This window comes from Lepus europaeus, chromosome 10 (genome assembly GCF_033115175.1).
Source record: "Lepus europaeus isolate LE1 chromosome 10, mLepTim1.pri, whole genome shotgun sequence".
NCBI lineage: Eukaryota > Metazoa > Chordata > Mammalia > Lagomorpha > Leporidae > Lepus > Lepus europaeus.
Genome location: NC_084836.1, coordinates 29,614,147 through 29,626,357, shown reverse-complemented (window position 1 = coordinate 29,626,357; position 12,211 = coordinate 29,614,147). Strand labels below are relative to the sequence as shown.

The following is a 12,211-nucleotide window of genomic DNA, read 5'->3' as shown; positions in this document are numbered from 1 at the left end:
AAAGAATGGGGCCATCAAAGAAGGAGGTACCTTTCTCTGAAGGGAGGAGAGAACTTCCACTTTGACTATGACCCTATCGGAATAAGATCGAAGTCGGCGAACCCTAAAGGCTTCCATAGCCTTAGCAACTCATGACTAGAGCCTAGGGAGATTACTGACGCCATAAACAAGAGTGTCAAATTGTTAAGTCAACAACAGGAGTCACTGTGTACTTATGTCTCATGTGGGATCTGTCCTTAATGTGTTGTCCAATGTGAAGTAATGCTATAACTAGTACTGAAACAGTATTTTACACCTTGTGTTTCTGTGTGGGTGCAAACTGATGAAATCTTTACTTAATATATACTAAATCGATCTTCTGTATATAAAGATAATTGAAAATGAAAAAAAAAACTTGGTTTTAAACTGGACATTGCATAGAAAATTAATCAATTTTTAAAAAATATCATGTAGGATCTCTGTCCTTAATGTGCTGTATATTGTGATTTAATCCTATAACTGGTACTCAAACAGTATTTTTCAGTTTGTGTTGCAATGTGGGTGCAAACTGTTGAAATCTTTACTTAATATATACTAAACTGATCTTCTGTATATAAAGAGAATTGAAAATGAATCTTGATGTGAATGGAAGGGGAGAGGGAGCGGGATAGGGGAAGGTTGCAGGTGGGAGGGAAGATATGGGGGGGGGGGGAGAAGGCATTGTAATCCATAAGCTGTACTTTGGAAATTTATATTAATTAAATAAAAGTTTAAAAATATTTTAATAAGATACAAGGTAATCATAATATCCTACTCACACATATGTCAGATATTCTTTTAATAATATATTAAATTCTAAAACAACTCAATAAGGTGGATATTAACCTCATTCTTACTTTACAGATAAATAAGTTGAAGAATAGATGTTGAATAATTTGTTCAAGTTCCTTGAGACAATTAGCAACAACTTGAACTCAAGCCAACTGACTTCAAAAATCTACACTTTGCAAAACACAACCAACCCTGTTAAGCAAGAGTGTTGAAACTTCCTATTCAGTTATTAAGTTTTGGGATGTCCTAAAATAGAAAAGGATTACCAATTATACTAGAAAATCAAAGTAAAACTTGATCCAGTTTCAGAGGTACTTCCATGCATATCTATATCTGTAATACAGAGATGCTCTATTCAAAATAGCTAACTATACTTTGTGATGTTGTTCAGTTACAGCTTAGGAGGGATTATACAAGGAGTATATGCATCTCCACAGTGAGACTGAAGTCCAATGATCATATATGCCCAGTATAAATAATTCCAGGGACAGAGAATTTAACAGAAATAACATTGGCCAGTTGTTTAATAATTAAAATTTCCACATTTTTAAATGTCAAAGACTTTGGATTTAAAAAACAGAGGGGGGGGTACTGTTGGTTCATTCCCCAAATGCCTACAATAGCTGGGGTGTGGCCGAGACAGAGCCAGGAGCTGAAAACTCAATCAAGGTTTCCACATGTGTGTCAGGGATCCAAGTGCTTGAAGTATCACTTGTTTCCAGGGTGTGCATTAGCAGGAAGATGGAATTAGGAGCAGAGCTGGGACTCAAACCTATGTACTCTAATATGCGATATGGGTGTTCCAACTAATGACTTAACTGCTATGTCAAATGAATTTAGATTGTTGAAATGATTTGGACAATTTTCAATCACCTTGAGGGATGCTGGTTATGTTGGTATCAGCAATACGAATGTAGGAGAGCTTCTTCATTCCCTGGAAGGCTCCATTTTCAATTCCTGAGCTCTTCAGAGGGTTGGTGCCCAATTCTACGAATGCAAGAAATGCAAGACTTTTAGTGAACATTTTAGAGTATTAAAAATCAGAGTACTGTCTGTTTCAGCAAGAATTCAAAAAAGAAATTTGTTTCAACAACTTGATGGAAAAACAAAAGAGAAACTAAAAGTATGTCCCTCAACACAATAGCAAAACGGGGTAAAAATGTCCCTTCCTAGAACCAAGGAAAAAGACCTAAAACTTATACAAAAAACAGTAACAATTAAATTATTTAAGGTGACTTGAATCTGTCCTGTGTGTCACAGGGCACCTGTAGCCCTAGTGTTTTCTCCACATTTTCAGACTTTCAAGAAAGAGAAGCATCATTGTAAGCTACCAAGTGCAAATTTGCAAATTTTCCAGTCCTGTTTCCATAGTTCATTTAGGCTTAAGGTATGTAGGCTTTAGCTGATTTCCCTTCCTACAGCTAAAGTGTACTTGAAATCTCTTAAAGTGAACCTTGATTCTTGGTCTCAAAGTATAAGAAATCTGTACCTATGACAATCATCTGGTTCATTCCACTGAACACAGATTTTCGTACTTTAGTGATCTCATTCTCATGGGCACGCAGCTCTTGAAGAGATTTGGGCATTTTTTCTGGCAATTCTTTCAGATGGTTCTTAGACAAATAAAGTCGCTCCAATTTCACCAAAGGTGTAAATGCTCCAGAGCTGATTTTGCTAATTTTGTTGTTGACGAGGATCAATGCCTGTATGAACAAAAACAGCATCTCCTTAATATTTTTTTAAACAAATTTCAAAAGGCAAAGGGACAGGTGAAAGAGAGAGAGAGAGAGAGAGAGAGAGAGAGAGAGAGAGAGAGAGAATAAAGGCACTTAGGCAAATTTAACAAAGTCTAAGAAACTTGCCCTCAATTATTGAATGTCTGCGTATTTGAGAATACAAGGAGGAAAGGGGAACTAGAGTGAAAGAGAATGAAAATTTTCAGTCTCAAAAATGCAAGAGTATTAAGATGTATAATTAACCTATGAACATCCTCATTGGCTTACACTATTTGATTAATTGCAACTTCATTTTATAAGTAGCATAATCTGTTAGCAAAACTTTCAGCTAAAATATAATGGTTGAAGCCGACACTGTAGTGAGGCAGGTTAAAACGCCTCCAAGAGTGCTGGAATCCCATGTGGGCGCTGGCTCGAGTCCTGGCTGCTCTACTTCCGATCCAGCTCTGTCTGGAAAGCAGTATAAGGTGGCTTAAGTCCTTGGGGCCCTGCACCAGCGTGGGAGACCCAGAGGAAGCTCCTGGGTCCTGGCTTTGGATCAGTGCAACTGCAGCCATTGCGGTCAATTGGGAGTGAATCAGCAGATGGAAGACCTTTCTCTCTCTCTCTCTGATTCTCCTTCTCTCTCTGTGTAACTCTGACTTTCAAATAAATCAATCAATCTTTTTTTAAAAAATAATAAAATATGTTGGTTGATTAATACAAAATTCTAAAGGAATCCCAAATACTTATAGGAGTTAAAACTCAAATATTTGTAGGAGTTAAGGTATAGGAAATTGTCATCAACAGGCAAAAATTAGGGAAATTGGTAAAAGCTAGAGTCAGAGAGCAGAGCGAGGTGATTTGCACTGCTACGGGACACACAAAATGGCAGATGCTTAATGAGAAAATCAAAGGAGATAATCAGTTGCAGGCCATTGAGGACAATGTTGATGTCTTGATATAATTAAATGTATTAAACAAGATATGGAAAATCTATTTTATTTTACATGATGAAATATGACTTCATAATATCATGTTCATTTTTCTCGAAAGCCACTCATGTAGGGCTTATTCTGTAACCAAGGATTAGTTTCAAAGTCTTTTTTGGTTAGCATTTTATTTATAGGCAATTATTATTGTATTCATTCAAGACAGACTGCCCCTGAATCTGTAAACTCAAGATTTGCCCCTAATTTCTGTGTGACTATGAGAAAGCAACTTGACTTCTCTGTGTTTTTGCTTCCTCATTTGTAAAAAAGGAATATCAAGTGTGTATATGTCATAAGAATAACTATAAGATTAAATAAGTTAATGTTTATCAGGTACTAAGATCAGTGCCTAGTGTAGAGCAATTGCTAAATAAGCGTTTGCTATTATTCAGTCTGACATTTTTATTGAATTTGATAATAATAATAATAATGTCCTAAATAGATTTATTAAGCTTTAGTTCAAAGGAAATACACTTTTTTGCTGTCATCACACTTTATTTTTCATTATTGTCGAGAACAAATATACATTGTTTTCTACGGCATGTAGGTAAGCATAAAACTATGTTTATACAACATGTACCACTCATAACGAACCAGATGTGTAAATGGATACAATTATTGGAGAATAAAGGAATAATTTTCTCTTAAATCCTTTCTATATTTAACCTTGCTAAATTTTAATTTCTCTCCTGCCTTCTTATTCACATATGGCTTTTTGAGCTGAAATTATTATGTTTATTTGTATAATAACAGAGGCAAAAATGATCATGGATGAAAGAGCACGAGAAAAGTAGCTGTTCAGAATCCTCTGAGGGGTTGGAAGCTCTAATAAACTCTCTTCTTCCATCTGATGTGTGTTTGGAAGTTGAAAGAAAACGATTACTAAAATGATGGTTACCTAAAAAACATGCTTAGAAGGAGACGGGGAAAGAAAGAACACATTATCATGAACGCCATATTTAATGAGAATGTTACAGAAATTGATGTCTCTTTTTTAAGGATAGAAAGAGCTTAAAAATTATTCAGTTTATACTTAAATATACAGGAAGTTCAGATTAGAGTAAGAGAATCATTTTTTCCTTCAAAACAGCAGAGTCAGGGTAAATTTATGCAAATAAAATGAAGGTTTTTAAATCTTAGTTTACTAAAGTAAGTGATACTCATTTATATTATCGTCTCTTTAAACTTATTCTAATGATAGGTTAAGTAGTCCCTGACAAACCCTGTCAGTCTTGCCACATCGCATTTCCAGTAAACCTTTAAGAGAAAAGCAAAGAGCTGGCGAATAGGGGTTCATGCCTACCATCCATCTTGTCAGTGGTCCAGGGTTCAGGACCTCAGCTTCAGCCTTGTCCTCCAGTACAACCAGTATGTTTTACTCCAACCAGCTTGTGCTCTTGTATCTGCTGCTTATTTTCTTCTATATTAGCTATCTTCTTACACTGAAAGGCCTCTCTTATACTCTCTGCCAATCAGAATTCTTTTGTTCCACATTCTCTCAAAACACTAACTGGTGACCTCATAAATCATGATGCCTGAGTTTACCCTTTTTGTGCCCTTACTACTCACTAGTTACATTGTGCTCATATTGTTGAACACATCAATAAACTGACCGTGACACTTTATTATGTGCTATTATTTTTTCTAAACATTCCATAGAGAATCTTAAAATTTTAGGAAAAATATCTTCTTCCTCAAAAAAATTTGAGAAATTTTCTCCTAGTGAATAAATGTTTATTGCTTTTCCCATCTTGACTGTCAGAAAGTTTATAATTGAATATCATCTTGATCATGCTGTGTAATACCTTATGACCAGTTTATTCTATTTCATACTGCATTATAGCCCCATGTATACAAGTACTTCAGATATTTTGTGGAAAAGTAATTGAATGCAAAATTTAAAAAAAATCATAGCTTTTTCGTAATACATATTTGGCATGAGATTTTTATGAAAAATATTTACCTGGATTTCAAAAATTGTCAGTACAAAAATAAAATTACTAGGGTCGGCATTGTGGCGCATTGGTTTACACCATCATCAGTACCCTATTTGGGCACTGGTTCAAGTCGCAGCTGCTCCCTTTCCAATCTAGCTCCCTGCCCATGTGCCTAAGAAAGCAGTGGAAGATGGCCCAAGTGCTTGGGTCCCTGCACCCACATATGAAACCCAAAAGAAGCTCTTGGCTTCAGCCTGACCCAGCCCCAGCTGTTGCAGCCACTTGACGAGTGAACCAGCAGATGGAAGATCTCTCTCTCTCTCTCTCTCTCTCTCTCTCTGTCTCCCTTTCTCACTGTAACTCTACCTTTCAAATAAATAAAATAAGGTTACCTTTTAATTTCATTTTTCTATGTGATTTTGTGGTATATTCATATATATATGTAATATATATATATATATTTCTTCTTTGATTATATACTAACCAGGTGATTTATTTTATATTTTTACTTTACTATGGATTAACTATTATTAATGTATATTCCCCCTTGAAATTAGTTTTCTATGTTTATGTTTTCAAACCAGAGAATGTTTTTGTGACACCTATTATAAGAAATTGTGAACTGTTATCTGTGCAGGATAGGAACACATCACTAGGCAATCTCTGTTTTCTGAAAACTATAACACTTTAAATTGCAGCTCTGGGGTCCTTGTTGTGGCACAAGGGGTAAGGCCATCACTTGTCATGCTGGCATCCCATTTGGGCACCCATTTGTGTCCCTCTTACTCCACTTCTGATCCAGCTCCCTTCTAATAGTCTGGGTCAAGCAGTGGAAGATCACCCAAGTGTCTGGGCTCCTGCCACCCATGTGGGAGACCTGGATTAAGCTCCTAGCTCCTGGCTTAGACCTGGCACAGCCCTGGCTGTTGGGGCCATCTGGGGAGTGAATCAGTGGATGTAAGATTTCTCTATCTCTCTCTCGTTTCCTTGCAATTTCCACTCTGTAGAGCAATTCTGTCATCTTGTTGATGAAGCAAGTAAACCCAGGTTCCCTTCTCCAACATGACCTGTCAAAGAGAATTACATTCAAGGTAGACACCCATATCACGAAGAGTGCTGATTGGACAAGATTTCCAGAGTTTTATCCCTGTGAGTTTCCTTCTCTGGATGCTCTTTGATGCCCTCCTTAAAATTTCTTGAATCTTGCTGAGGACCAGACTCAAAAAGAATGTCCTATCAGAGTGAAATGCAGATATGTTGAGATTTTCATTGTATTTCTTTTAGACACTGAAGTCTGGCGTATACATACTAATGTACACCAATATTTTAAGGAAAAGCTATATCATACTCATCTCACAGATATCTGGATTAGGTAAAATAACGTTTATTCTGGTGTTCTATGTGAACAGATAATGAATCTAATTTTATGAAAGGCTGTCTCATTCCTTATTGGATTGGGTTAGTTATTGTTGATTGGGTTAGTTACTCTTGATTTGGTTTTTCTTTTATATAAAGATTTATTTATTTATTTATGTGAAAGCAGGGGCTTCCTCCAGGTCTCCCACATGGGGCAGGGGCCCAAGCATTTGGGCCATCTTCCACTGTCTCCCAGTCCATTATCAGAGGAGTTGGATGGGAAGTGGAACATCTGGGACATGAACTAGTGCCCACATGGGATGCTGGTGTTGCAGGAAGTGGTTTTAACCTACTATGCTACAGTGCTGGGCCACAAAAATTTATTTGATTAAATCCAATAACTACTAATTATGGAAATTTTGGTAAGCTAGGAGTAGAAGAGAATTTCCTCAGCCTGTCAAAATGTCATCCCCAAGGTTAGTTGTTCTTGATTAGGTTTGTTATTCTTCATTCATTGCATACCTTCTCCCAACTATAGATATATTCACTCTTTGCCCTGTTTTTAATCCTCTTACACATCCTGGAAGTATGACCTCAGAAAACCACATCAATAAAATGCTACTTGTCTTGTGGCCTTCAGGTAGGTTCAGTCTTAGGAGACACTGGTAGGAAATTGGGGGGAAGATTGTAGCTCCTCAGCTATTCCATGGCTTTAGTTCCTGAGTCCTTGTGAGTCACATTGCTTCACGATGCTTGGTGGTGGCTGTACACCTTTGCAAACAGTCCATTCTATAAAGTCTGTGTGGACCTCTTGGAGGGTATGATCTCTTTTCTCAATGGATTGTGACTGGTAGATTGGACAGGTTAGTGCAAATAACAATAACACAGCTTAGGATGCCACAAACATAGTACCAAATACAAAGTAGGAAAATGTGTGTGTATTTATATATAATTGGAAATATAATTATATTTACTAACTATGATATGAATGATTACCCCTTTTTCTCTTGGTATCAATCTTTGAGACTTTATAAGGTCTTGCATAGTTCTTTTAGTAAAATGAATGAAAGGAAACAAAATAAATAAATAAACTATACCAGGATCAACCCATTTTGTATTCTGTTCCCTTATTTCAGAACCATATAAGTGAGAAGATAAGTGTTTTACTCAACAGAACATTAGAGGATTAAGATATAAAGTACTTTTAAAGCTAATGCTAAAGATGTATGTAAGAAGAGTGGATGATTTCAGAGTGATCTATAAATATGATTCTTTCCTTTTCCACCATCACCAAAAATAATTTAATAGACACTTATGCACTAGTGCACTACCCAATAAAAATTTTTAACTTACTTAGTTTTTATTTTTTGGAAAATGTTTTGAGTCATATCTTATAACTAAAAATAAAAACTGTTCTTACGTGAAGGTTCTTCAGGTTCTTAAAATCTCCATCTTTGATTTCAGTTATTTTGTTGTTTTGCAGGTCCAGTAGCGTTGTGTCAGGAGGAAGGTCCTTGGGCACTTTGTCCAGACCTAGCATGTGAAAGAAAGGAATGTGGAGTGAGTAGAAAGCGCACAGGCCTACAGAGTCACAGAGAATGTATTCACACAATCAAGCTTATATTGCAGTGATAGTTTTACCAGAAAAATATTTTTTTCTCCTAAAAATTTCTCAAACTGTAGTTTACAATGTTTATTATTTTCAGTGAAGTCAAAAGATTTTTTTATTTGTTAGTCATAAACTGAACATGTTTTCCCTATGATGATTCTTCTGCTTAAGCGGAAAATCTGTATTTCTTTAATGTGTGACTCAACTGTCTCAGTGCACACTGTGTTCTACCTCAATGCTCTTATACAAGTGTTCAGTCTGACCAATACTTAAATCTACAAATTTCTACTTAAATACCCTGTCAATAGACAAGTCCTCTAGCCAAAGCATCAGCTATAAAGATCTTTCTGATAAATCTAACATTGTCAAAGATTTAAGCCTAAAATTAAAATTATGTATACATGTAACCCAATTGTGTCAGTGACTAGAAAACTTGTCCAAAGTTCTGAGAGAGAAATTCTTTCAGTTTTAATTGGAATGCTAAAACAATCGCAATTTCAATTAACATCTTATGACCAATAGGTAAGCAGCTAACTATGAAACATATAAATTTGTTAGTGTAATTCCCAAAACTTAATTATATGAAGCATTACTCTTGGATTTTATTTTTAGTTCTGACTAACTGAATTACTGGTTTTACTTTATGCATGTAAATACATTGAATAAGCAAGTGGTCCATGGTATTAAAAAATATTTCACTAGTCACTTGACAATTCTATTCAAATCAACTGTCATTTTCAACAAATCATTATAAATGCTAATGGAGAAAACTATTAAAGGAGGCCTTTTGTATTTCCTACAGTGGCTTTGCCTCACATTGATGTAGAATGTTAAGTAAACATTTGATATTCTATTAACTAAAATTAATGTAATAATTTCTACATTTTAAAATAGCATGTGTCAGGAATATTTCAACTTTTGGTCAAAGCAACCTCTCCATCATTTCTGAAACCTGAAGTACTAAAGATCATTCTTTCATTCATTCAACTAAGCTTTGTTCAGCACTGCATAGGCACCATCCATTCATAAGATGCTGAGGGTACAGCAGGAACAAGACAGAAATTCCCCACAATTCATAACAATTAAAATTCACTCTACAGTTTTCAATTAGAAATAAAACTGCAACAATTGTATTAATTGCTGCATGGATTTTGAGTCTTACATAAGCATATAAACAGTTATTGTAGCCATATTTCAACTATTTACATTACTTCCATGAAAATCACAGAAAAAATATTCCAAAACACCTACTTCTGAGTTATTCTTAAATAATTTTTGCTCACAATACCACTATTGTGTTCATAGTTGAAACAAATTCTTATTCCTAATTCAGTAAGCACTATATAAATTTTAATATCAAAATGCAAGTGATTCTAAGCCATCTTAAAAATGCTACATAAATACAGAACTTACTATTGAAACAGTTCTCACAGAAATAGCAAGAGTGAAGTATTTTCAGTGCTGAACAGTAAACCACCAGAAGAGCCACCTTGCAGGGAGGCTATTGAATGGCTCTATGCAGTCGTAATCACTGCCATTTTCAGAAATGTCAATTTGCTAATTTCATGCAATTAGGCGTGGTAGACTTCTGCCAAAGCTTTGATAATTAGCATTCTCCAACCAAGAAAAGACATTTCCTCTCATTTGGAATACAGTTAACTGCCCTCATTTCATAATTATTCCTTGTGCTCTTTTGTCAAAGTCTTAATTTCCACTTAGATGTACTTTTATATGTTGATGAGCTTAAATTCCAGTGACTCTCTTCATGTTTGGTCAATGTCAACTTGAAAATAAAACTTCAGATGCAAAAGGAAAGAATAGGGTGTCTGGATAGCTGACAATTTTGATTTTGTTGCTCTCCTAGAATATTATAACAACAAGAACTTCACAGTGAAGTTCTGGGGATTTAACATAAAATACCATATTCAGTCTGGTGATTTTTGCAGTTTATTCCTTGAAGAGCTATTCTAGTGATTAAAATAATGATCCTACAATCATCTTCAAATTATTAAGAAGTTCATACCCATTTGATAGACTTCACATACAGAGGTAGCAGTTTATGCAACTTTTAGAGTTTATTTGAAAAGCTGAAAATATGATATCTTATTCACTTCACAAGAACTCAATGTGATTGGTAAAACAGTATAATAATTTCATTTTCCAGATATTTTTATAAAGTTTAAAATATGAATAAGCCCATCTGGCTGGACTAAAAGACAACTCTCCAGGCTTCCAGCAGGGTGGTTTTTTTGGTGCATACCCATCTGTGTCCCCAAGGAGAATTTTCTGACATTAGATCCAGTAAGATGCTGTACAACTAGAGGATAAACAAGGCATCAGGATGTTAACTGTCTTGCTCAAAGACTAGAGGCAGAGTATAATGGAGAAATTATCCAAATCATATGAGTTTTTAAAATGTCACAAATGGAAGGACCCTTAAACAACAGCTAGTTTGTTGATCTCAACTGCTGATCAGGTAGATGCCATGATGAAAAAACAATTGGGGAAATCTGGTTAGTTTAACCTAAATTACTACACACACACACACACACACATTTCTGAGACCATTTCCTGCTTCCACTTCCTTTTCTAATTTTACATATCTTTTCCTTAAAAATTATTATGATAGTAGATAGCAGGTTGTTTTTATTCTGTTAGATTTGGTTCTGACATAAAAAATAAATTAACTTGTTCAACATCCAAAAATGTCTACTTGTCCCAGAAATTGGGAAATTCTTAAACTAACCCAATATTCTTTAGTAATAGGTAAAGAAACAAACTCAAATTAATTAAAAAGATTATCCAAAGTGTCTCCAAGCCTACTTAGACCAAAAATCAATATGGTTTGAGTAAGCTCACTACACAACTACCTGGTGTGCCATTTATGCAGATGGCCACCACTGTACATAATAAAAATAGAGTGGATCTACCGCTATCCCTTGGACATACTGTGCTCATTTACAGCCAGTCATTTCATTTGTACAATGCCTATTTTCTGGAAAACACCACTTACTCATTCCCTTCTACTTTCAATCTAACAATCCTTTTACAATTTACCCATTAGTTCCCCTCTTCCATAATGCTCATCCTGATCACCCCAGACAACAGTAGATTCCAAACTCTTTTTCTGCTGTAGACTTACGTGTTCAGACTATACTGCCTCCATGTAGTGTTTGTTTTTTTTCTGTAAGTGCAGACTAATGATATGTTCATCAGAGTGCTGCTCTGGCTGCTTAACTCATACAGCGCATTTTCCTGATTGTTTTTAGAATCTGTCTGCCTTGCTGTCCCTGATGGGAAGTTGCTGAGCATGGAAGGCTTTGAGATATTTTCCGCCATATATCATCACAACATGTTTCCGGATGTTGTAATCCTGCAGGTTTCTATTTCCCTTAGTGGTGTTAAGATGCCACTGACCACAGCAGTCATAATTTTCTAATTCACAAACTGACCAGGGACATTTTAGAAATGAATGCTATCATCAGATATGTCATTCTCATTCTCGGCCCCCTGAAAATTCCTCTTACTGTCTTCTGTACCTTTGATGTATTTGTGAAGTAGCCTTTTTTCACATGTGTGTCTGAAGAACACAGACCTTTCTCTCTACCATAGTTTGAATGCTTGTCTTCTCTGAAACTCATGTTAAGAACTATCCTCACCCTGTCTTTTATGACCTTGTCTAAATATTATCAGAGTCGGTGAACTTGGAAGGATTCCATAACCTTGGCAACTCATGAGGAGAGCCTAGGGTGGTTACTGGCGCCATAAACTAGAGTGTCAATTTGTTGGGTC

General features: G+C 35.6%; 1 protein-coding gene across 2 annotated transcripts in view; it reads right to left on the bottom strand.

Moving 5' to 3' along the window:
- DCN (decorin) overlaps positions 1-12,211 on the bottom strand; it is a 43,902-nt gene that overhangs the window by 15,879 nt on the left and 15,812 nt on the right. For both annotated transcript variants that reach the window (XM_062202027.1, XM_062202028.1), the window contains exons 3-5: positions 8,231-8,343; positions 2,300-2,513; positions 1,684-1,797 (exon numbers count right to left, since the gene is read on the bottom strand). In XM_062202027.1, coding sequence (XP_062058011.1) covers positions 1,684-1,797; positions 2,300-2,513; positions 8,231-8,343 — 441 coding nt within the window. The remainder of the gene's footprint in view (positions 1-1,683; positions 1,798-2,299; positions 2,514-8,230; positions 8,344-12,211) is intronic.